General features: G+C 41.0%; 1 protein-coding gene across 15 annotated transcripts in view; it reads right to left on the reverse strand.

The window, feature by feature from the left end:
* Positions 1-27151, reverse strand: part of ARHGEF9 (Cdc42 guanine nucleotide exchange factor 9) — a 206214-nt gene that overhangs the window by 119351 nt on the left and 59712 nt on the right. For 11 of the 15 annotated variants that reach the window (XM_025989027.2, XM_072744020.1, XM_072744028.1 and 8 more), the window contains one exon: positions 15500-15679. The exons of 1 other annotated variant lie outside the window; for it this stretch is intronic. In XM_025989027.2, coding sequence (XP_025844812.1) covers positions 15500-15679 — 180 coding nt within the window. Of the gene's footprint in view, positions 1-15499; positions 15680-23450; positions 23509-27151 lie in introns of all 15 variants that reach the window. 3 more of the 15 variants (XM_072744019.1, XM_072744018.1, XM_072744024.1) reach the window with 1 other exon arrangement.

Consider the following 27151-nt stretch of genomic DNA (forward strand, 5'->3'; position numbering starts at 1 on the left):
GGTGGCAGAAAACGAATATTTTCATGTAGAGACATATACATAATAATTGACTGCCAGGAACTTTAAAAGTTCATTCTGCATCTCCTTTATTTGCATTTTGTATGGGCTAAAAGAAAAAGAAGACTTCTAGTTAAGCTATCCAAATATAGAAGTACAAAGACCCACCCTCTCTGATATATAGCCCCAGTAACGTTATGACTGTTGGTAGGAGCCAGAGTAGCAGTATGCGGTTCAATTGCATATTCAGCAGACTCGTTAGTTGCAACACCATTTCTATTAGTTTTGTAAGCCTGGCAGTATCAGCCTATTCAGGCTTCCCTATAGCCCATGTCCTCATACAAGTGACTGAATAAGAGAAACAGAAGCTTTTACTGGTCAAATGGCCTCTGTCTAGCTATATACATGTTGGAGTAGCAGGAAGCAGATATTGAGGGATAGGATAAAGTTGTTTTGGGTGTTAAGTTTTATAAGTTCTTTACAGATTTTAGATACTAACCCTTTGTCAGATGTCATTTGCATAATCTAGTTAAGAAATGGTCAGAAGACATAATTAGACATTTTTCCAAAGAAAACATCCAGATGGCCAACAGATACATGAGATGATGTTCAACATTATTGATAATCGTGGAAACAGAAATCAAAATTACAATGAGATATTACCATCATACCTATCAGAGTGGCTAAAATCAATAATACAAGAGACAATAGGTGTTGGGGAGGATGTGGAGAAAGGAGAACCCTCTTGAACTGTTGATGGGAATGCAAACTGATGCAGCCACTCTGGAGAACAGTGTGTTGGTCCCTCAAAAAGCTAAAAAATAGAACTACCCTCTGATCCAACAGTTTCAACTATTAGGTATTTATCCAAAGGATTCAAGAATACACATTCAAAGGGGTACATGCACCCTGATGTTTACAGCAGCATTATCAACAATAGCCAAACTATGGAAAGAGTCCAAATGCCCATCAACTGATGAATGAATGGATAAAGAAGATACACACACACACACACACACACACACACACACGCACGCACGCACACTGGAATATTATCCATCACAAAGAATGAAATCTTGCCATTTGTTACAACATGGATGGGGCTAGAATGTATTATGCTAAGCAAAATATGTCAATCAGAGAAAGACAAATACCATATGATTTCACTCATAAATGAAATTTAAGAAATGAAATGGATGAATTTATGAAGGGGTGAAAAAGAGAAAGGGAAACAAATCATGAAAGACTATTAAGTATAAAAAGCCAACTGAGGGTTGATGGAGGGAGGTAGGTCAGGGATGGGATACATGGTTAATATGTATTAAGGAGGGCACTTGTTATGAGGAGCACTGGGTGTTATATATAAATGATGAATCACTGAATCTACTCCTGAAACCAACACTGAACTGTATGTCAACTAACTAGGATTTAAATTAAAAATTAATTAATTAATTAAGAATAGGTCACTTACAATATCTCCTGTTCTATAGGTTGCCTTTTAGTTTTATTGATTGCTTCCTTCACTGCACAGAAGCTTTTTATTTTGATGAAATCCCAATGGGTTATTTTTACTTTTGTTTCCCTTCTCTCAGGAGACATATGTAGAAAGAAGTTACTCCAGGCTATGTCAAAGAGGTTCCTGCCTGTATTCTCCTCCAGGACTTTACGGTTTCATGTCTCACATTTAGGTCTTTAACCCATTTTGAATTTATTTTTGTGTATGGTGTAAGAACGTGGTCACGTTTCTTTCTTTGCATGTTGCTGCCCAGTTTTCCCAGCACCATTTATTGAAGAGACTGTCTTTCCCATTGGATATACTTTCCTGTTTTGTCAAAAATTGACCATATAGTTGTGGGCTCATTTCTGGGTTTTCTATTCTGTTCTATTCATCTATTTATCTATTTTTGTCATTACCAAACTTTTTTTTCCAGTTTGACTCCAAAAGTATTTATTAAGATATTTCTCTGTACATAGGAGTTGGAGGACACGGGAACATCCTATTCCTCCCAGAGCCACAATTTGCTAGGTCAGGTGAACCCTAGATTCCTGATAGTGGGGTGCTCTCTCCTATTTGTTCCTCTCTCACCCACACTTCCCTGCTGCCTCTATTAAATAACCCAGAATTGAATGCAGCTCACCACTCAGTAGTACCAGAGCTGTCTGTCTTAGGAAGATGGAAACTCTTTCTACCCATCCACATGCCACATTGGCTGCTGATCCCTGTCACCAGTGTCTTCTTTATCAGCTGGGGAGAGAATTGGATGCAACTGCATTATCTTTCCTCCTCACCCTGCACGGCCTGACAGCAGAGACGTGTTCAAGGGAAATGAACGGGCTTCTGAAGGCTTTGCTCAGGCTCCATCTTCATTATTGGCAGGCACATCTGAGGAAGAATCTGAACCTGCTGGGCCAGGTTGTCTCTGTGGGTCTAATGTTGGCTCTCCACACTATTGCATGAGTTGCTTAGAATTTAGAGTCCAAAGATTTCTGGAATCAGAGGTTAAGTTGCTTCTCCTCCTTGAAAACTTACCTTCATCATCTATAAAGTCAGAAATCGGACTCGATGTTTTCTAAGACTCTTCTCACTCTCAGATGCTATATATTCTAGTTACATCTTATTTGAGATTAAAAACAACAACAACAACAACAACAACAGAGAGGATGAGCAATTAGCCCAGTTTCACACAGCAAGTTAGTAGAAAAGCCAGTATTGGAATCTAGGTATATTAATAAGTCTGACTTCTGCCAAGAAAGGCAGGATGTGAATCACTTTGAAGGTGAATTTTCAAACCAGCTGATAGTGCTTCTCTTCTCATCTATACTTCCTTGGTATGTGGAGAAAGAAGAGGGGCAATGAACACAAATCTTAGCAAACTAATGTTCAAGCCTGGCTGCCCACAGATTGCCTTTCCCCATGAGATGGGATCAACAGTGCAATTTCATTAGTGGAAAGTCCTTTATTCAGGTGAGAGTGTCTTTAAGGGAGTTTCTTCCCATCCACTGGTCTCTAATTCCATTCTTGAAGGGAAACACCCGTAAAACCTGAAGGCCTTTCAAATCATCAACTGAAATGTACACTTATCGCCATCGGGGGCAATGCCATGAGCCACCTGCAATTAGCGGTTCATCTTTGACTGTATGGGTCTGTGCCTGGTTCTGTGTCATTACCAAAATTTTGATCACTACAGCTTTACAATACAACTTAAAGTCTGGAATTGTGTACCTCCAGCTTTGCTTTGCTTTTTCACGGTAACTTTGACCATTCAGAGTCTTGTAGTTCCATACAAATTTTTGGATTGTTAGGATGCAGAAATTCTCAATAAGATACAACAATTTGAATCCAACAATGTATTCTTAAAAATCATTCAGCATGATCAAGTAGGTTTATTCCTGGGTTGCAAGGGTGGTTCAGTATTCACAAATCAATGTTATACAGCACATTAATAAAAGAAAGAATAAGAACCATATGATCATTTCAATAGATGCGGAAAAAGCATTTAACAAAGTACAACATTCATTCATGATAAAATTCGTCAGCAAAGTAGGGCTAGAGGGAACATATCTCAATATAATAAAGGCCATATATGAGAAGTCCACAGCTAATATCATCCCCAGTGGGGGAAAACTGAGAACTTTTCCTCTATAGTCAGGAATAAGACAGGGATGTCCACTTCCTCCACTGTTATTTAACATAATACTAGAAGTCCTAACCACAGCAATGAGGCAACAAAAAGAAATAAAATGCATCCAAATCAGTAAGGAAGAAATGAAACTTTCACTATTTGCAGATGACATGATATTCTATATAGAAAACTCAAAACATTCCACCAAAAAATTGCTAAAACTAATACATGAAGTTAGTAAATTAGTAGGATACAAAATCAATGTACAGAAATCTACTGCATTTCTATACACCAATAATGAAGCAGCAGGAAGAGAATTCAAGGAATACATCCTATTCACAATTGCACTAACAACTATAAGATACCTAGGAATAAACCCAACCAAAGAGGTGAAAGGCCTGTACTGTGAAAGCTATAAAACACTAATGGAAAAATTGAAGAGGACACACCAAAAAAATGGAAAGACATTTTATGCTCATGGATTAGACGAAGGAATATTGTTAAAATGTCTCTATTACTCAAAGCAATCTACATATTTAATGTAATCCCTATTAAAATACCACCAGCATTTTTCACAGAGCTAGAACAAAGAATCCTAAAATTTGTATGGAACCACAATAGATGAATTTTAAAATCTACCTAAGCCCTAAAATGTCCTGGCTGTATAAGTCAACAACCACTGTTCACAGATCTTTTGGCTGAATCCAATTCAAGTCCAGTCAAACACAAACTTCAGCCAGAATTTCTTTCATTAAGCAGGGCCCATGGGCAATCACAGGGAAGATACCTAGAGCATGAATACAAACAACATACTGATAATATCAATGCTGAAGCCTCTGTATGATAATCCATGGAGGCAAATAAAAGGTCCACAAGACATATTATTAGCACAAGTGAGATTATAGTAATATTCATCCTATTTTTTAAAGCCTGTTTCTAAGCATCTTCAAACAGCAAAACTCCTAGTAAGCAACCTAGTGGAAGTCAAAGAAACAACACTGAGCTAAACAACCAGAAGGGCTAAATTAGAGATTTGGTTATGCTCCGCAATTCTAATTTGCTATATAACCTTAGGTAAACTATATCCCATTTTGAGGCCTCAGTTCTCTCATCCTCTTTCTGCAATGGGGATGAGAAATGCTGGTGACTAGAGGCTTTCATGAGATAGGACAGGTCAAGTGATCCATAAAAGTTTAAAGAAAGCCACTAGGTAATGAAAGGAACTATCATAACAAAACAGGCTTCTCCATTAAGACATCTGTTTAGCTAGTAAAAGTAATAACAGTATGGGATTCCAGGTTGAAGAAATACTTCTTTTAATTGAGCATGCTAAAGCCACGGAGAGTGTACATATAAGAAGGGGCTCTCTAAGCAATTGGTAGTGATGATAAAAATGGTGAGTGATGAAAGTCCTTCCAGAGGAGAGACCTCCCCTCTTCCTCTCCTCCTCCCATTCCTTCCCTCCTTTCTCCCTTGGGCTCTGCTCTCCCATTACTTACCCCTGTCCCTGTTATCTGTTTAGTTTCTACCTTGTACTTAACAAGACAAAAAAAAAGCTGGTGTAGTAATTTTGTTTAGTAATCTGTTATGTGTTATCTGTTAAGGGGCAGATTCACCTTCTACATCTTCTGCTGCTGGATAGGGGTCAGTGGATGGGTGGTAAGGTGGGTGATTGTGAAGTGCTAGTGGTGGAAAGGAAGTAGAGTCAGGAAAGTTAGATCTCCCAGATGTTATCTTTAACTACTTTTTAACAAAGAACTCTGAGCCCCAATCACCCCAAATAGATTTTTCCTTGTATAGCTGCATATTTTCTCAGCAGAAAGGAAGAAAATCAAAAGTGAAACAGAGAACTGGCCATTTATGATGTAGGAGAGGCCTTCCTTCTACCTCTCAAGAAATCATCTGCACTTGAAGGAGACTTCTGTTTTGCCTTCTGTAGTACTATAAGAAGGATCAAGGGGGAAGTACCTAGGCCTGGTACCACTTTAGATATGCTGTTATAGAAAACCCTACTCCCAGTCTCCCTCTTAATTCCATCATACCTCATCCAAAAACAGCCTAATGTGCAGTCTAATGTTTTCTGTGAGGAAACAGAAATTAAGCTGAGTGGATTGACCTGTGAGCTCTAGTTATTTCTGTTCCAGAGGTGCAAGGTTGTATTTGGGGATGCAGGCTGGGGACAGGCAAGGAATAGTCTCTAATCTGCCCCAGTCAAGAAAGAGAAGGGATTGGTCAGGTATCTCAGTTGGTAAGCATCTGACTCTTGATTTCAGCTTAGGTCCTGATCTCAGGGTCATGAGATCAAGCCCCAATAAGGCTCTGTGCTCAGCATGGTATCTGCTTGAGAGTCTCTCTCACTTTCTGAAATCAATCAATCAATCAATCATTTTTTAAAGAAAGAGAAATGGAGCAAGTATAGGCTGGAACTAAAGCTTTTGGAAAAGTAATAAAGGCCAAAGGGAAGAATATTGTTTGCTAAGGTGTCTCTTTATGATATAACTCCTTGGAATGGCATCTTATAACTACTGTGTGTTCTGGGGTCAATTAGGAAATTCAAGAATTCTCAGGAGATGCCCCAATTTAAACCAGTGAGTGCTGTCCAGGGATTAAAATTCTAGATCTTTGAGATTGACAGAGATTTAGTGCTGACCCTTTGTTCTGGCATACTGCTGTGCCAACTCAGTCCACACCCAATTTTGGTATTCACATAGGAAAGTATATCACTTGACTGGATGCAGTGACCTGGGAAACTAGTTATCTCAATGACTGGGGAGTGGTTAAGACCAAGGGCCCAAGGGTGGGAAGGGAAGATAAGAAAGTAGATATAAAGCTGAACTTGGTAGACTTGGAGATTTCATAGCTGAGGTCTATCTAAGGTGTGTCCAGATCTCTCTCAGGGGATCAGGAAAGGTAGAGGCTGGCCCTTGTAGAGTCATAAAGAGGCCTGGAGACCAGCAGCCTAGGCAATGTTACTGACAAGCCCGGATTTTGTATGGTTTAGCCAGGGGTACTTTTGGCCCCAAACTAGGAGAGAAACATGCCATTATGAGAGAGCTAATAACCCTGACATCTCGGAACTAGAACTTCAGGACAAGAAGGAACCAAAAGAGAACTGCCAGGGCCAAACCATCATGATTTCATGGCCCTGACAGTACCAGTGGCACTCCTTTCCTGGGTGGCTGTCTTCTGCACTGACCTGATCCTTTGCCTTCTTTGTGGTCTCTCCCTCTCAAGAAAGCCAACCAAACTTTCAAGCTTCTGTTTCAAGGGAAGAAGTATAATCTCTTGTGGGGGCACAGACCTCAGGATTGCTAACCTCATTTCACACCAAGTAGATCTTTTGAGCCCCACAGTGGTCCTGGGGAACGGCAAAGGCATTGGATTGTGAGCCCCAAGAAGCCCAGGTTCCAGGTCCTATTCTAAGTAGCTTGGGTCTCTAATACTAGATCTCTGTGCTCTAGTATTCAGCTGTAACCAGAGTTTGCACCCCTCTGCCCTATTCTGCTAAACTTAGAATTCTGTATATGAGAGAGGGTAAATCAAGGCCATGTTGGGAAAGACTATATCAACCTGTAGCATGCTTTTCAAATGTCAGGGTCTGATATTTGAGAAAAAGCAGGGCTCAATATCCCCATCTTACAGGTGAGAAAAATTAAAGGTTCAAAGCTATGAAGAACTATGCTGAAGATCACACCACTCAGAAGCACTGGATATAAGATGTAAAGTCAGTACTCTCTCAAGCCAGTCTTCTAGAATTTCAAGTACTTCCTAAGGGGCACAGAGCCTTAGGAGCCAGTCCCTGTGGAGGGTGAGCTAGGTGCTGGGGAAGTGTATATGCTTACACCCCTCCCTTCCCATGGTGTCTCTGTGAACCTTTTTATTTATATCTACCTTTTTTCTTTTTTTCTTTGCTTACTTCCTTTCCTTGCTTCTCTCATGGTCCCTTCTCCCCTCCCAATCATTCTCAGGCGAAGGTTTGATATCAATCATTTATATATACTTCAGACTTAATAGGTTAATAGGCAAAAGTTAATACTCACTTATTTTCTCTCAAGGGGTCTGTATCCTAAAACAAAGCTGTAATTATAAAAGGAAAGTCTATGATTCCTAATAAAGAGCATCCTGGCTTCAGAGAGACAGTAGGAGAGGCATATATAAGGAGGTGAGCTTGGAACCTAGATATTTACACCTCTGGAAGTTTCCTACTTAGTGGATGTGGTAACTTTGGCAGAGATCAAGAGAAACTGTCTTTTAACTTAGGGTCTGGCTGCTCAAAGTACAGGAAGGCCATTTATGGGCTGAATTGTTTCATCATGCCACCCGGTGGCATCTTCCCATGAAGTACCAAGTGGTTAGTACCTCACAGAAACAACCTCATCACCTGGCGATAAGTTGTTACCTATTAATGTGTCAATGGTCCCTACCCTCTACTCAACAACTGTAGTGTTGAGCCAAATCCTTCCTGCTCCACTGGGCAGTTCCATCAAATCAATTTGAATGTACTGTTCTCAGTGGATGCAGAATGGTAAATGCAGGTAATCCTGATTCTAGAATCATGAAAGAACTTCAGACTGGTGCAGATAGGGCCTTTAGAAACCACCTGGTCCAACCCCTTGAATTGTCAGTTGAGACACTGAGGCCCAGGAAAGGAAAGGTCCCTGCCTGACATTCCCCAGAGAATTGGCAGCAGAGCTAGCCCTTCAATTCAGGTCTCTGACTTCTCAGCCCAATGTTCCTGCTACTTTCACTGTGCTCTTTCTGCACGATAATCTGTCTAATGTTTTCTCTCTCCATCCCCAGGAACTCCACCATTCCCTACTCCTCTACAGAGAATGCCCCCTACTCAACACAATACAAACTGATCTTTGTTATGCCTACGCGGCATATTTCCAATAGAGAAGAACCATTCAACCTCAAAAGGCTAGCATATTTTCTGCCTAAAGCTCCCTATTCATTTCCCTTTCTTGTCCTCTTAGCATCATCTACCTACCCTCTTGGCTCCTCTAAGACAAAAGACTTAGCAAAAGTCAGCCTGTAACTCAAGTATCCCTGGGTCTGAGTACCAGTCTTAGTCAAGAAAAGGGGAAGATGGTTATGTCCCTTAAGGACTGACACGTTCAATTGATCAGTCCAGCCTTCTTGCTTAAAGCTCTCATATACATTGCTTTATCCAGACACTCTGAATGGCAATGGTACCTACATGTCTCTAAAAGGATATGGCACCTATATATATTTAGATGTCAGACTCTCACGGCTGGATCTCTAATAGGAATAGTCCACATAAGGACTGAGCCCCCAGAACCCTTTGTCTCATGACTGATATCCTAGAGATTTGCATTCAGCCTTCATGTCCTCCAGAAATTAGTACCCTGTGTTAACTTGAGGAATTAAATCCATTCTCGGAACAGAAAACATCAATTTTTTCATTCAACACTAAGGCATCCCAAATCAAGGTTCTTCAAGAAGACTCACTTCTTAAAACAAGAAGAGAAACCCATGGGTTCCTAAGTATGGTTTCTCTGGTGATCCTCCAATAACCAGGGCAGAATACCTGGAAAGAGTCCTTTCAAGATACCAGATAGCTTTAGCCCTTGTCTACCTGGCTCAAGAAGGCAGCTGTGCTAAGTGCTAGATAGTCACTTTTGTTTGGTGCTTAGTAAGTACTGGCAAGGAGATATTAATAGTACTAGCAATGAGAAGCCATGAGGAGAAAAAGAGGTTTACTCTGACTCATAATGTTATCTATACTGTTGAAAAAGAAAATTATATATACAATTATCATTATTTTCCAAAATTTCATACTTCCCAAAGAGCACTCAATCAATCATGGTCTTTCTTTCCTCAGGTGATGAAGACCACTAAGGCAGATTAGACATTTTACTAGGGAGGCCCAAGGTAATCTTCAAATGAACCTAGGGGATTGGCTACAGAGAGAAAAAACAAGCCGCAGGTCCCAGATCACAGCCTTCAACTCAGGTAGCCAATCAAATCGCTGATTCATTTTATGGATCAACAACTGGGCCTCAGAAGGAAAGATCCACCACCAAGAGAACAATACAAAGTGTCTTCTACTGGTGCCAACTCTTAAATAATAGCATTTGCCTACTACAAAAAGCAACATATTTCAAGAAATTAGCTTAGACTACAGTATAAGGGTTATCAGCTTTAAACAAGGAAGTAGAAAAGTAGTTCAGGTTTTCCTAACAACTGCTGGCCAGTTCTCAGAAGTTCCAGGTGATTAGGTTATAAATCCTGCCTGATGGCTACAGTATACATCATATTATCTTAAAGTTTGCTTTAAATCTGGGTGATTCCAAGAGAGACTTGAATTTGGAAATCACCTGGGTCAGGCAACAACAAGATTTAAGGTTTTCTCTGAGCTGAAGATGGCTCCATATTAAAAAAAAAAAAAAAAAAAAAAAAAAACCCTTTCCAATTAGTCAAAGGATACACTGACGATCTCATCCAAAACATGTACATAGTGAGATGCCATTAAAATGGATTATGTGAATGCATATAAGTATTAATAATGCCATTTGAAGGGATCCCTGGGTGGTGCAGCGGTTTGGCGCCTGCCTTTGGTCCAGGGCGCGATCCTCGAGACCCAGGATCAAATCCCACATCGGGCTCCCGGTGCATGGAGCCTGCTTCTCCCTCTGCCTATGTCTCTGCCTCTCTCTCTGTATGACTATCATAAGTAAATAAAATTAAAAAAAATAATGCCATTTGAAATTCTACTATGGAAAAGATATATCTCTATAATCTAGGGAGAAAGGTCCTTCCTGCTAATGTTAACCTCAACTCACAGATCCTATAATGATTCACCTCTAGGGCCACAAATAAGACTGTCTACATAGATGGTTAAAGCTGAAGTCCTATATTCATTTGAAGCTGGAGTGGACAAATAAGGGCTGGCATAAATGAACTAATCACGAGAAAGCAAAACACTGCTGCCATTAGCCTGGAATGGGACATTAAGTGAAAAGACAATGACAGCCCTCAACAACCAACAATAGCAAACCCTGGGGAAGATGAAGAATCTGATTCCTAGGGTTACCACACTCTAATGTTTAAAATGCTCAGTTTCAACAACAAAAAAATTACAAGGCATACAAAGAAACAGGAAATTATGGTCCATCCATGGGGAAAAATGATAGGAATTACATGAGAGGAAGCCCAGACATTGTACTTATTAGACAAAGATTTTAACCATCTTAAGATTCAGGTCTAGGTTCAAGTGCCACCTTTGTCACTAATTCTCTACATAAGTAAGCAAGTCACTTCCATTCTCTGGATTTATGTCTCCTCAATATTTATACAATGAAGAGTTTGGGCTGATCACTGGTCACAAGCTGGGACTTGGAGAGACAATTTAGACTACAGATATGTTTCATTTGTCCCTCAGAGTGTTTCTTTAAAAAAAAGTGAATCACTGGTCAACATTTAAAAAATATGGAGATTTTTACATAAGATCCAATTTCTGGATTTTCTTGAAAAAAAACTGGAAGATATCAAGCTACTAGACTTTCCTTCTTCTTACACCCTACCTCACCAATAAGGACCATCCAAATTACTTTTGTTCACTTTACATTGCATAGATTTTCCAACTGGATGCAGAACCAGACATACCCTAGTCTCAAATTGCTTTACTCAAATAAATTAGTGGCCTAGACCTTAGAAACATTTAAGTTGGCCACTGCTGACCAAGATAAGTCTTTTCAGCTGTAAATCTACTATGAGTGTAGGCTTTCATACAAGTGAAAATCCTTCCCAAAATGTAGCCAAGAGACTCTACATAATTAAAATCCAAGTAATACTCTGAAACAGTGAGCTTCCCTATAACAGGAGTTTTATTTCTGTGACATCTGATCTGTACAATTGCAAGGAATGACAATAATGACCTGATTAGCTCATCCTTTCATCTTCTGCCTCAAGTCTGCCCAGAAACCAGATAAATCTAGAATTTGAGGAAACAAGGAAAATACATGCTGATGGCATCTGAATGGGCTCTTTACTTTCTGACCAAAACCATGCTTTATCACACAGACTTCACGTGTCCTGTACTTATCCTGCCCTCAGTGGGCAATAAGTCCTCCCTAGGCCATGGCTCAGAGTCAGAAACAAAGCTGCATTTTACACAGTGACAAAATAAAAAAGCCTGAATGACGTGAGATTAGGGCACAGCTTATAAAAGGATGACTACCACAGGGGTGGGATCTGCTACATCTAGTACTTTCATATGCCAGCAGTCTGCTTTCAGCTCCCAGGGAGGAAATCAGCCCAGAATAGCAGCTGGAGATGTCAACAGCTAGATATGGGGACCAATGTTTAGCAAGCTGTAATTTACATAACCTAACCAACTGCTAGTAAGGTACATCAACTCCTGCAATGTTCTTGTGAAGCCTTATCCCAAGTTCAGAAGGAAGAAAATCTGAGAACACACATGAACGCACACACGCACGCACACACACACACACACACACACACAGAATAAAAGTCTGAACAACAGGAGAGGCAGATATTTGACTGTGTAGAAGACACAACTAGCAATTTCTTGCAAAGCAGCCAAAATGGTATCAAAATTCCTAATTATAGGAAACCAACATACCACAGGTCACAAAGGATTTTCACAAGACTCAATTATCCCCAGTTTACAAGGAAGAAAACAGAGTTTCAAAGATGTACAAGAAACTGCTCAAGTTGCACATTTAATAGCATAACTGAAGAAAGAATCTGGGTTTCCTACAAAAGTAAAAATAAACTATCAGGACTTCATCAAAATAAAAGGCTTCTGGGATCCCTGGGTGGCGCAGCGGTTTGGCGCCTGCCTTTGGCCCAGGGCGCGATCCTGGAGACCCGGGATCGAATCCCACGTCGGGCTCCCGGTGCATGGAGCCTGCTTCTCCCTCTGCCTGTGTCTCTGCCTCTCTCTCTCTCTCTCTGTGACTATCATAAATAAATTTAAAAAAAAAAATTAAAAATAAAAGGCTTCTGCATAGCAAAGGAAACAATCAACAAAACTAAAAGGCAACTTGTAGGGTTGGAAGGAGATATTTTCAAATGACATATCTGATAAAGGGTTAGTATACAAAATATATAAAGAACTTATACAATTGAACACCCAAACAACAAATAATCCAATTAAAAAATGATCAGAAGACAGTAATGGACATTTTCCCAAAGACATACAGATGGCAAACAGACACATGAAAAGATGCTCAATATCACTGATTATCAGAGAAATACAAATCAAAACTACAATATGATATCATCTCACACCTGTCAGAATGACTAAAATTAACAATACAGGAAATCACAGGTGTTGGGAAGGATGTAGAGAAAGAGGAAACCTCTTGCATTGTTGATAGGAATGCAAACTGGTGGGTAGCCCCGGTGGCGCAGCGGTTTGGCGCCGCCTGCAGCCTGGGGTGTGATCCTGGAGACCTGGGATCGAGTCCCACATCGGGCTCCCTGCATGGAGCCTGCTTCTCCCTCTGTCTGTGTCTCTGCCCCTCTCTCTGTGTCTATGAATAAATAAATTAAAAAAAATCTTTAAAAAAAAAAAAAGGAATCCAAACTGGTACAGCCATTCTGGAAAACAGTAAGGAGGTCCTCAAAAATAGAGGAACTACCCTATAATTCAATAAGTGCACTGGTAGATAGTAACCAAAAGGATACAAAATCATTGAAAGGGATACATGCACCCTGATGTTTATAGCAGCATTATCAACAACAGCTAAACTATGGAGAGAGCTCAAATGTCCATCAAATTATGAATGGATAAAGAGGATGTGGTGTGTGTGTGTATGTGCGCACGCGTGCGTGTGTATGTGTGTGTGTGTGTGTGTGTGTGTGTAAACAGAATACTACTCAGCTACAAAAAGTGAAATCTTGCCATTTGCAATGATGTGGATAGGGCTAGAGGGTATCATGCTATGTGAAATAAATCAGTCAGAGAAAGACAAATACCATATGATTTCACTCATATGTGGAACTTAAAAAACAAAACATATGGCCATATGAGAAGGGGAAAAACAAACAAACAAAAAGATGAGAGGGAAACAAACCATAAGAGTCTCTTTATGATAGAGAACAAACTGAAGGTTGATGGGGAGGAGGTGTGTGAGAGATGGTCTAGATGAGTGATGAATATTGAAGAAGGCACTTATTGTGATGAGCCCTGGGTGTTGTATATAAGTTATAAGTCACTGAATTCTAGTCCTAAAATCAATATTGTGCTGTATGTTAACTATCTAAAATTTAGAATTTGAAGACTCTGATGGAAGATGTCATATAGATAGAAGAAAAAGGATTGGATATTTCATTTGGAGATTCTCAGGATCAGAGGATTAGAAATCATTTTGTTTACTTCTCTGCTTCTGAATACTGTCTTCATCTAAATCATTCCAACCAGATAACAGTGTTTTCTGGGTTTACAGCCCTCCAAGGAAGGAAGTCTCTTTTAACCATTAAGATCTTTTGGGGCTAATACGCTGGTGACAGTGACCATGAGGAGGATAAAGATGGTGATAAAACAAGTTATCATTTGCCAAGTACTCACTGTGTGGCAAGAACTGTGCTAATCACTTTACTCCTTTGTGTGATCTCATTTAATCATCATAAAAATTCTGTTATCCTTATTTTTCAGATGATGAAATCAAAGTTCAGGAAATTGAAAAATTTTGCCAAAAGCAATGGAGTTGGGAGGTAGTAAAGCTGAAATTGCATTTTGTGTTGTCTAATTCCGGGAATAACCTGCTCCTTCAATTATGTCACAATGTCATCACTGAAGTCTTGTGGGCTTTCATCTTCCAAGAGCCCAAACCAATCTTATCTTTTGTTGGACATCAGATATCTTACAGAATAAACTAACAAAAGATGATAGGCTATAGTAAAGATGATCATAAAACATCCTGATATAGCTTTGGTACTTGTACTGCCAAAGTTGTCACCATGTGAATTATTTCATTCACTGTGATATCCACTGGCATGAAAGAATTATCAATACCATTTTGTGGATGGGGGAAAAAAATCACAGCTCAGAAATACTAAAGAACAGATTCTAGCTTATAACTCTAAGGAATGCCAACAGTTGGGACACCAGGCCAGTGCTCTTACATCATAGCATCCTGCCAATTGGTGACCCAGAGGGAGCAGAAATTGCTAAGGAACCCTTTCTCAAGCGCCCCTTCTATTAGGGGCTAGGTTCTTCATGGTGCAATGTCAAAAGGGCCAAGGTCTTACAAGCATCAAGCTGCCCGCTTCCCAACCCTCAACACATTTTAGATCCCAGTTACCTGACTCAAAGTAAGATCTGCAGTCAGTAAACTGTAGCCCCTAGAGGGTAGGGAGCCTACACTCATACATTAACATCTGAAGACAACACACAGGGGTGTTCATACTTCCCTAATAAGAGAAAGAAGGCAAAGCAGACAGAGGAGTAAGGAGGGGAAGGAAAGAGAGGGATCTACAAAAAGAAAGAACAAAAAAGGGGAGACAAGGAAAGTAATAAAAGAAAAGAGATAAGAAAAGTAAGTTCAAAGCAATATAGAGTTAAAAGAGTCTTCAAAAACCATCCAGACCAAAAGGGAACTGATTTGTACAAAGTCACAAAACGTCAGAGTCAGGAGGCAGAATATGGGGATTGTTAAATTAAATAAGGGGGGAAAAAAAGAAAAGAAAAGAAAAGACTCAAAATTAGAAGGGAAAAGATTAAAGAAGGCCTAAGTCCTGGGTAAAAAACAAAAACAAAAAAAGGTAGGGGGAATGTGAGAGGAGCCACCGTAAGAGAAATGAGCAGAAAAACAGAGGCTGGTGAGGGGAAAGCCATGGGCAGGTAGCCAAGGAGACAGGAGAGGAGAGTGAAGGCTGACACTCACCCTCACAAAGCTGGCAGGAAACCATCCCTCCTCATCGTCGATCTGGCCCCACCACCAATCCTTGTTGGAAGCATCCAAGACTTTGATGACGTCGCCAGCTTTAAATGCCAACTCCCGGTTGGCCATGGTGACGTGATCCCATACTGCCTCAGCACTAACGATGGAATCTCCAGTGATCAGCTTAGGAGACAAAATGAGAATGTGTTCAGTCCACACAGCTGGCTACCTTACTTGCCCTTTACCCCACCCACACAACTCTACTATTTATGGAAAAGCTGACATACTAGTGGTGAAGGGCTGGGGAGAGGGAGATGGCACTGGGAGCACAAGCTCCACTGGACCACAAGACAAACAATACTTGTCAACTTTCCATTAGCCAGTGGGTGGGATAACCCAGAATGTGAATATGGACTACACAGGCCTCATGCTTTTATTCCTACTCATAAGCTCCTTCCCCAGAGAAGAAAGAAGGTTCCAGTGCATCTTCCCTTGGTGCTTCAAGGCAGTCATAGGTCTGGAATGGATGAAGAGGTTGAAATCAAAAGCTAAAGTGAAGCTCAAAAATATTTGCTCTAAATTCTCTGTGTTCCTCCTCTTTTTCTCCTCCTCGTTGGAAATGACCAATTGAGAATTGCTGTTACATTATTTAACACCACTGTACCCACCCCCAAAGGGGTGACCATGGCATTCCTCACACACAATGGACTCCAGTACTGCAGACTCTTTTTCTCACCCACACATTATGCCATCTAGAGAAGTCATGGGTATGAAAGAATATGGCTTTCTGTGATGCCTTACTCAACCTTGGCACAGATTCACTCAGTGATTTTTTTACCACCACCCTGTGAGATACATATGGAGTCTAGGTTGAATCCTGCATTTGATAGATGGCATAACTGAGCCATAAGGAAGTTAAAGGGTGAGCTCAGGATCACCCAGCAAGGCAGGGGCTGTGCAAAGACCTTAACCCTGGTCATTAAACTTTGACCAGCAGGACTGGGCTACACACAACAACAGGAAGACATCTATCCCAGTGCCATGTCTCACACACACACACACACACACACACACACACACACACACTCATAACATTCGCCTAAGCATAGTGATGAGGATAAGGGTGGGGGAATAGTCTGTCTCTTTCTGGGTGCCATCCTGACCCCTGTGTTGTTCGTTTTCCTTTTCCCCCAATTGGTTCCAGCCTATATAGGCCATCAATCTTCCTAGCATTTAGAGAAACAGATCCCAGAACAGAGAACATATGGCCTGTCGAGGCAAAAGATTTAAGAACTTCTCCCTTAGAACTAAATTTCTGAATATGTTGTCTAGAAGTCAACTTTTCCATCAGTCTGCTTTGATGAAGGACTGATTCCCCAAGGTAACTATAGCTCCACAAGACCAAAGGCAACAGTTCAAGGACAACAGAGACAGAATATGTAACATGCATCCTCTCACATAGGTCTGCCTTTCAATATACCAACTGAAGAATAACCCTATGATCATGAAATTAACACATAACACATTACATACATAGGAAAATAGGAAAATACACCCCATACTAAATTTGACTTAGTTAAGTCATTCTGTTGGTCAGGTAAGGCATACTGGGAGCTCCGCAGCATGGATGCAAACAAGATTTCCAACAGGGCTTTTATAACACCCCTTTCAATGACCTCATGCTTCACTATTTACAAAAATATATTCATATCTACTGTATCACTTAATCCTTACTGAATGACTACATCTCACTATTACCCATATATTTTTCAAAGATTTTATTTATTTATTCATGAGAGACAGAGAGAGAGAGAGAGAGAGAGAGAGAGAGGGAGGCAGAGACACAGGCAGAAGGAGAAGCAGGCTCCATGCAGGGAGCCAGACATGGGACTCAATCCCAGGTCTCTAGGATCACACCCTGGGCTGAAGGCAGTGCTAAACCACTGAGCCACCCAGGCTGCCCTATTACCCACATTTTAAAGATAAGGGAACTGAGGCTCAGAGAGGTGACCTATCCTTTGTCCAGTCATACAAATAAAAAATTATGGAGCCTGGCCTTCTGACTGCATATGCTCTAACGCCCATGATACTACCAATGTCTACTCATTAGCTATACTGAATTCATAGAACTCCATCCCTAATATTACAAAGCAGATGACTCCTATTCATAAAGAACTACAGAGAAGGAGATATGGACAGCCACCTTTAGCCCACCAGTGGCCCTGTCTATGAGATTTTTTTTTTTATGTTGAAATTGCTTTCTTCCAATTGCACTAAAAGTCAATTTCTTCTTGTTCTGGCCTCAGTGGAGAATTGCTGGTTACTGGTCTCAATAAAATAAATCTCCATAAAAAAAATCTCCCTCTCCTGACAAAGACATGTTCCAGCTGGTGTTGTTAGAGTTCAATAAGAATATACAGCCCCGTGCAGCCTGGGTTGCTCAGTGGTTTAGCACTGCCTTCAGCCCAGGGCATGATCCTGGAGACCCGGGATTGAGTCCCACGTCGGGCTCCCTGCATGGAGCCTGCTTCTCCCTCTGCCTGTGTCTCTCATGAATAAATAAATAAAATCTTTAAAAAAAAAAAAGAATATACAGCCCCAACTCACAACACCATGAAGGCTTATGGCTTAAATCTATATCCTTGACTTTTTACCAAAGGTCAAGCATATTTTAAAATCAATTACCAACCCTCTGCTCATGATGCTACCTGTGATGCTGTCTGAAGTACTCTAGGCCCAGGTCTGGCTGATTTCACTGTCTGTGCTCTTTCTACAGTACAGTCATCTTTTTAGCAATTTTATGTTCAACTTTTCCCAAGAGCAGTTGGCTCACTCGTGTCCCCATTTAGTCCAGCTGACCTGCCTGGGCCCTCAGATCACAGAGCCCAGCTATACACTAGACAAGGCCAATCTAGGATCCAGTGGCCATAAACCAATTGTAAACCTATTGTCAGGGCCTACATAGAATCAAAGATAGTAAGAATTGGACAGCATTTCAAAGACCATCACCCATAAGCCTTCATTCTATAGATCAGGTATGATATAGCAGGAGTAACTTGCCTATAGTCATCCGATGGCCAGCTTCCTGGACCACTGTTCCCCCAAAGTAACATCATAGATAGAGAAGGTAGAAAAGAACACTTGGATTTAAGACCTTCCTCTGCTACTTGCTAAAGGTGTAATGATAATGATGATGATATTAGCCAATATAGAGTATTGCTCTATGTCAGGCACTATTCCAAGCACTTTACACACATTAATCCATTAAAGCCTCACAGAAGCCCTTTGAGGAAATAATATTATTATTCCTATCTTATAGACAAGGATACTGAAGCTCAGAGAGATTAAATAATTTTCCCAAATTTACATAGAAAATAAGTATTAAAGATATAATTCAAATGAAGCTACAGTATGGCTTTAGACTATCTGCTCTTATAAACTATGGTGCCATTGGGTCAGTTTCTTTATTTTTTTTAAGATTTTATTTATTTATTCATGAGAGATACAGAGAGAGAGGCAGAGACACAGGCAGAGAGAGAGAAGCAGGCTCCATGCAGGGAGCCCGACGTGGGACTCAATCCCGGGTCTCCAGGATCATGCCCTGGGCCGAAGGCAGGTGCCAAACTGCTGAGCCACCCAGGCATCCCGGATCAGTTTCTTTACCTGTTAAACATGGATAATTCTACATACCTACCTGTTTCCATTTTAATATACTAAACCTAGACTTGATGGATATGTGTGCAGACATGAAAGAAGGGCTAATCCACGAGAGAAGGAGTTGTATGGGGCTCCTGTGCTCTTCAATCACAAACAGAAGCAGGAATAAGGGGATACTACTCACCCATCCTCTGGATTGTTTTACCAGTGAATTAAATCTGGGTTTGAAATTGGTTTCAAATCTCCCTTTTTTGTACAGGATTGACTTAATTTGTTATGATTTTTAAAATAAATATGCACTTTGCTCATCCATTTTCCATCCAACATTCATTCAGTGACCCCCACTATCTATATACAGGGGTATTCTTACTGTGATTCAGACACAGTCCTTAACTGAAGATCAAAGACCCTTCAAGAACCAACAGTGAATGTCTTTCAAGCAATATGCAAATATGGTTAAGACAAGCAAAACTAGCTTCAATTCTTGGCTTTTCAACCTTAGAAAGTAACAATGACAATGGGAGGTGAGGAAAGGAAGAGCCAGAGAAACAAACCAAAAAGGAACTTTCAGCATGTAATCAGGATACCAAGAAGTGCAATATCACAAAAGCCAAGGACAATAGTTTCAAGCTATATAACCCCGGGCTTCAGTTTCTTTATAGACAAAATGGGGATAATACCTGCCTCAGGGTTGTGGAGAGGGTAAACTGAGCACTAGATATGCAGTGCCTAATGCAGCACTTAGTGTATGTTGGCCTAGTACAAGGCTTCAGAGGAAGGGAGTAATATATGTGCCTATTGGGCTCTAGAATGATTGTGTGGGACACTGAAGATAGATCTTAAAGAATGGGTAGGATTGTAACAGATAGAGGCATTTGAGGCAGAGAAATGAGGAGTGAGACTACAAAAGTTCTCAAAGGTAAGGACTACAGGGAATTTGATAGCAAAGAGGTAATAGAGTTTGGAAAGGGCTGGGAAGAGGGGCTTGGGGAGTGGGAAGGAAAGCTTGAAAGGTAGGCAGGAGTTCTGTTTGAAGGCTCTAAAATTTAATTTGAGGAAAAGGAAGAAATCAAAGTTGATTTAGGGGTGGAGGAGGTGTTTCAAGTCAAAGTGTGATGATTAAAGCATGAGGGTAAACTACACAAAGAAATGCTCATTTGGGAGGGTAAAAAGAGGTGACAAATTTTCTCTTCAATGTGTTGAATATAGGGGGCCAGAAGGACATGAAGGCATATTTGAAGTTCAAGATATGTCAGGAGAGATAGTTGTATAGGTTTTGGAATCAATGGCCCAGAAATTGTGGAAATAAAGGAAGTTTGCCCTGGAACAAAGTGCTAAGAAAGAAGACCCAAAACCTAGGGAAACAACAACAATGAGAGGTCAGGAAGAGAAGAGAAGCCAGAGAAACAACCCAAAATGAAGCTTTCGGTACATAAGTAGGACACCACGGAGTGTCATCTTGCAAAGGTGAAGGACAAGAGTTTTAGGTAGCTGGAGCTGATATTATTGAATGGTACAGAGCTATAAAAGGAAGAAAGCCAAGAAAAGGCCATTTGAGAGTGGCTATATCAGGGGTTAAATTCTTTATATCTTAAACTAGTTTATACTCCTCCCCTAAGCAAAAGCCTTAATTTCCCAATTATTCCCACCCTTCATCCTACAAGCCCAATATAAAGCCAAGAAATGGTACTAGGTACCCCAATAGCTCCTGGCCTTGGGAAAGTGCTGGTATGACTTCTAACAGAATAATTCCTAATCCCCAGGACATTTCAGGTATAGCACCAAATATAGGTTGGCTCTTGCTCAGACTTGCCAGTGAGTGGGACACACAGTGTTCTGCACCCGTACACCAAAGACACTTTTGGACATGAATAAGAAGATGGGGAGGGGGAAGAGTCATAATATATTTCTTAAAAGATGATATCCTATTTATTTTTGTCTAGGTTTCCCAGGATAATCCTAATTTCAAACATTCTATCCCATCGATACTAGAAGTAGATACATCTGTTATCAGACCCATGTTTCCTGATTTTTACCCTGGAAATATGACCACCACACCCTAGAGGCACTGACCTCTAAGAGATTGACTTCTAAGCCTGGTCTCTTGTCAACAATGTGGCATGTGTCTACAGCTAACTTGGAGTAGGCTGGGGGCCCTTTTAGGTGGAAGGAAAAAAGGCAGGGAAGAAGTGACAAAAAAAAAAGTAAAACAGGGAGGAAGAAAAGGAAGGAGGGAGGAAGAAACATATTTGTTGAAAACATATGTTAGGGGGATCCCTGGGTGGCCCAGCGGTTTAGTGCCTGCCTTCAGCACAGGGCGTGATCCTGGAGGCCCTGGATCGAGTCCCCCATTGGGCTCCCTGTGTGGAGCCTGCTTCTCCCTCTGCCTGTGTCTCTGCCTCTGTGTGTGTGTATATCTCATGAATAAATAAATAAAAATCTTTAAAAAACATGTATTAAGCACTGGGCAAGGGACTTTGTGATCTCAATCTCTAACTCTCCAAGGTAAACATTAATAACCCTATTTTTTAACTGAAGATAACCTGTGGCATTAACCAAGTAGCTCACAGTCATTCAGTTACAGGTGGTAGAGCAGATTTGAATCTTTAGTAGGCCTTACTGTATAGCTTTGCTTTTGCCAATCACCCACAAGAAGGCAGAGAGAGAAGGCTCCCAGCTGGTTTCTCTTTCCAGGCATATCAGCACATCCTGTGAATGATCTTGAGTAGTAGTTCTCAACCCCTGGAAGTCTTGTTAAAACACATATTACTAGACCTCCAAGTTTGAGTTTCTGATTCAGTTGGCCTTTTAAAAAGAAAGATTGTTATTTATTTATTTATTTGAGAGAGAGAGAGAGAGAGAGAGAGATCGAGACAGCAAAGCATGAGCTGGGGGTAGTGGCAGAGGGAGAGGAAGAAGCAGGCTCTGCACTGAGCAGGAAGCCAAATATGAGGCTCAATCCCAGCACTCTGGGATCAGGATCATGACCTGAGCTGAAGGCAGATGTTTAACTGACTGACCCTCCCAGGTGCCCCAATTCATTGGTCTTAAGTAGAAGTTTCCAGGTGATGCCTATGCTGCTGGTTCAAAGACACACTGGTGAATCACTGCCCTGGAGGACCTTCATAGTCTAGGTTTCACCCTTGACTCTCTTGGTGCCTCATTATTCCCAGAGATTCCCATGTTACCCTGTAAGTTGGGCTCCCTGACGATCCTCAAAGTCTTCCTCAGTGGTTGGTAAGTCTGAGAAAGGATACTTTGGGTCATGTAAGGAGTATGCATAATGCCAGGCCTTGCAAACATAGAAAAAAACCTGGGATCCCAGGTTATCCAGAGACATAGCACTTGTCTTCCATTTTTTGCTTTTGCCCTCTAGCTGAACAGTACCACCCCTAAATAGTTATTTAATTAGCCTAGGTGACTACCAGAAATATTAGAGTTTTAATGGCAAGGAGTAGCAGAAAACATTAAAAAATAAACATATGTTGGGCAGAATAGCAAATGTGTCAATTGCCATGAAGGTAGCTGAGTTGGACCTTCCTTCTGAGAAGTTTCACAGGAGGATAAGAAGGTACTTGAGGCATTTTTTTGCCTCTAAACGGTTTTCTCCATTGGTACCTGCCCCATCCTCTCAGAAGGTCCCCTCCCTCAACAGCTAGGCATGGACAAGAGCAAAATCCTTTCCTTTGTTCCTTTTAAGCACATCTAAAATAGGATGGGATTTTATTCTCTCTCCTGAATAGCCTTTTTAATGCAGTCTTATAAACAGATTCTGGCTATATTGCTTAAAGTGTTCAAGGACAATAATCTCCCCCACTTCTGGAAAAGTGTGACCTGGGCTATTCCAACAACAGCTAGGAGGCACCATGATGTGCAGCAAAGACTGGCTATTGGAAGAAGCTCTGCTCATTGAATGATCTTGGGCAAGTCCTTTACCTGTCTCGGTTTCTTTATTAGTCAAGTTACAGACTTGAACCAGACAGACAACCTCTTAATTTGCTTCCACTTCTAGCTTTCTATTGAGGCTAGCTAGCATTTCAGCTTCTCAAAGGACAGATATTTCATTATTACAGCATATTTTTTCTTACCCTCCTGTGTGCTTGATAGGATGCTTTTACTGCTCTTAGGAAAATGAGAACTTGGAGCTAACTAGCCCCTTCCTGAATATAACTCATTCAGGCGTTGCTGGTGACAGGCTAGTCAGACTGGCTGGGAAAGCTGAAAAACCACTTTAGCTCTTGAATACCCCAATCAAAAGTCAGAAAAATCATTTTCCTCATGACATCAGCTCTCTTACCTCCACTTTCATATTTCGAACTTCCTGCTCTCCATTTCACTGGATGGCGTGCTATCACCTCCAATAAAACATATGTAAAACTCATCATATACCCCCATTCCCCTCCTTCCTAAATTTTCCCATTTCTGATACCTCTTCTTGGCTTGCTGATTTTTCCTTCCAGATGTCTCTCAGATATGACCTTTTATATCCAACCTCCCATCCTAGGTCCAGCCCTTATCACCTAAGTTGCATCCCAATTGGCCTTCCTGCTACCGACTAAGCTACTCCTTAATGATGCATTTCTCAGAACTTCTTTGCTTGTGAAACTATCCACACTCAAGAAGCCTCAACAACTCTCTCCTGTCAGTCTTGAAAGCCCCGCCTATGGATCCAGCCCTTATCTTGACCCTGGCAAGGACCTTCCACTCTGGCCAACGGATTCTCTTGCAGGCAGATATACTCCTACTTCTGTGCCTCTGATTTACCCAAAGTCATATCCATGGTTAAGTACAGGAACACTGGAACTAGGCTGCCCCTTCTTAGTTGTGTGATCTTGACTTGCCTGTTCATTAATCCCTCACCTGATGACTAGATTGTATCCTTTCTCCCTTTGCCTCTTTCACTAATTTCTAAGTAGGATAAAAAGAAAATAAGGCAATATGGATTTATTCAAGTTGTCAACCAGAGTGTTATTCTCCAAACAACCAGAGTGTACACTTGTGAATAGTAGATCTAAACAATCTGCTTAATTCATAATGAACAGCACTGTTTTTAGCCTCTACAGTCTAAGCCTTAAAATAAGGCAAGTTCTGAGGCAGATCACAACAACAGAATTAGCATCTCTGTCAGGTCTCAGAACATACTATGGGGCTAAGAAAATTATTTACAAAATATGTACCAGGTGGCCCATAGAACAGTCTGTTGTTGATAGGATTTATGACCAGGTGGTTTGTGGGGTGGGCTGCTGGTTTTTGCTGAAGATGTGCACAGGTGCTTGATGGTCATCAAGGAGAAGAGAAAAGATTCCCAGTAAGAAAAACACCACTATGAATATTTTTTAAATTCCAATTGGTTTTTTTCCCTGATGACTTAATAGTTCACACCTGGCTGATTTCGGCTTTTTTTTAAATTTATTTTTTATTGGTGTTCACTTTGCCAACATATAGAATAACACCCAGTGCTCATCCCGTCAAGTTGAGTTCAGCTTTAATCTGGGTGTTGCTATCACCCATAACTAAATAATTTCGTTTCTGAGCAGAATAATTAATGAATTTAAGTGATTATGGCTCTAAATGTACTGAAAGGAAGTATGCAAATATCATCTTTTCATGACATGATCATTTTTTCCCTACTTGGTTCATGTGATTTGGACATTGGCTTCCTTCAATGTCCCATCGTACCATCCATTTTTCACTTTAATAAAATAAAATATCTTTTTTTAAAATAAAATATCTATGGTTGGTTTCAGTAACACCTGACAGACACAAAACCTAGCTGGACTGGCTTGATTTAGAAAGGTGGGCCTACATGAGGTTCAGGTCAACAAAATGTATCACCTGAACCAAAGGCCAGTATGTACTTTGGTCATAAGCCAGAACCTAAAAGTTTGGGAATCCTAGATGAGCTTCCTAAGGTATGAAGGACATTTTCCTCATTCATTATAGACTAATAACAAAAGGCTACACCTTTCTGTACCTCTTCCAAAGAAGCTGCATGTGATCTTAGCTATAACCAAACATATATGAAAGAAGGGGAGTTACTTGCTTGGTCTGGACCTTAGCAATGGACTCTTCTGACATGAAACTTCAGCCACTAGCTCAACCTAACAGGCCCAGGAGTTAGTAAAGTGAGACCTAGCTACTGCCCCAAAGTTCATGATGTTAAGAGTCTGGTCTTGTTGAAGAATTAAGTCCTTTAGAGAAAATGCAGCCAAATAGGTCAAGGATTGGACAGATCATGGAAAAGACATGTTTCTGGACCACCAACCAACCATGATTCTGTTGGCTAGAGAAGTCTCCCACCCAGAGCATCTCCCAACATGATAAACATTACCCTGAATGTCCAAAATACTGGAAATAATAGTTACTGTCAAGTTATTCTAGGATCTTTTGGCATTACCCAGATGTCTCCGATCCATTAGACTAGTCATTCAATGTGTGGTCCACAGACCTGCTGCTCAAAATCACCACAGACTTCTTAAAAAAGCAGCCCAAGTGATCCTGAATCATACATCATATTGAAACCAAGCATCTTAAACTTACTAGAACCAGAGTCTGAAATACAAGAATTTCATCTTACTGCACTGGATCATTTCGAGGAAACCAGAATTTCTGAAACTCTGTCTCCTGGCTTCTCCTTGTATTAGATTCCAGGCAGGTTAAGGAGTTACAGTAGTTTGTCCAGGAGGATCTTCTCAGTCTGCCTTGAGAGGCTATCTGTACCTGTTCTCTTGTACCTCTACTCTGGCCCCTGCCCTGACCTTTAGCCCTAGTGGCCCTAATGGAAAAATCCTTACAGCATGTCTCTATCCTATAGTCTAGAAGCAATTTCCAAGAGCTGTGCTCAGTCTATTCGTCAGACTCTAATATTCTAAGAGACAAATTATTAGTAAAACAAATAGAGAATGACTCAGGAATGCTCTATGAGTTGAGACAGAAGCATACCATTCCAAACTGGAGGTTACTCTGACCCCACCTGTCTCTTGAGTCAGCTTGGGCTCCATCTCCAAAATACTCCTGTCTTGGGCATTGTGAGCTGCTTCTTGGACTTGCTGTGAGTACTAATTTCCAGCCACCCACTGGAGTCTCTTTGTTGCCTTCAAACCTTGAGAGATGGCCAGGCCAAACCTAGGGAAGAGGTGGGGAGCTCAAAGAGCCCCCAGTCCCTGAGGTGACCTAGACCTATCCAGGAATCTGCATCTGGGTTCTTGAATTTCTTCATGTGGTTCTACTGGGACCAACCCAGGGATCCTTAACTTTTCCTGGATTGTGACTTGAAGGCCAGCCTTGGACTTTCTGGAGAAGTGGGGGTGGGGCTTCTCTAGGTTTACAGAAGGGGAGGGGGAGGGGACTAGAACTACATGAAGAATCTGTCCTCCATGCCTCCCACATGCATAGTTCTATACTCATCAACACCACAGCCAGAGGGTGGGTGGGCAAGGCAAAACGAATAAAGGAAAGTCATTTTTTATCCATTTGACAGATGTCGTGTTAAAATATTGTAGGGGAAGGAGGGCTGTAGGTGGGGGGAGGAGCAGAGGAGGAGATAGGTTAGAACTAATGGTTCTAATGTGGTCTTTAAACATGGCCATCTGCTCTAAGATGATGAGAACAGAAACAGAATTTATAGGAGCATTTTGACCTGTTCCTTTATCTGGAGAACAAAAGAAAAAATACATATATTTCAATCAATTTAAACCACCTTGAAGTCTACTAAGCATGTCCACCAAGGACACAGGTTTACAAAGGTTCTGAGCCTTTCCAAAGACAATGTAATTATCCCCTGGGGAGTGCTTACAATCCAGAAAGGAAATCTGCATTTAAACAGCCCATCAGAAAGGAGAAGATAGTTTCCAGGGGCTTATTGATTTCCCTCTGCCTGTTGGTTCACAGTGAGAGAAAAGAGATTGGCCAAGGCACTATGCAGTGCCTTTGGTCCCTGTCAGCAGTTCTTCCTGTTCAGAGATGAGCCATGTTTATAGCAAAGCCTAGCACAATCCG

This window comes from Vulpes vulpes, chromosome X (genome assembly GCF_048418805.1).
Source record: "Vulpes vulpes isolate BD-2025 chromosome X, VulVul3, whole genome shotgun sequence".
Lineage (NCBI taxonomy): Eukaryota > Metazoa > Chordata > Mammalia > Carnivora > Canidae > Vulpes > Vulpes vulpes.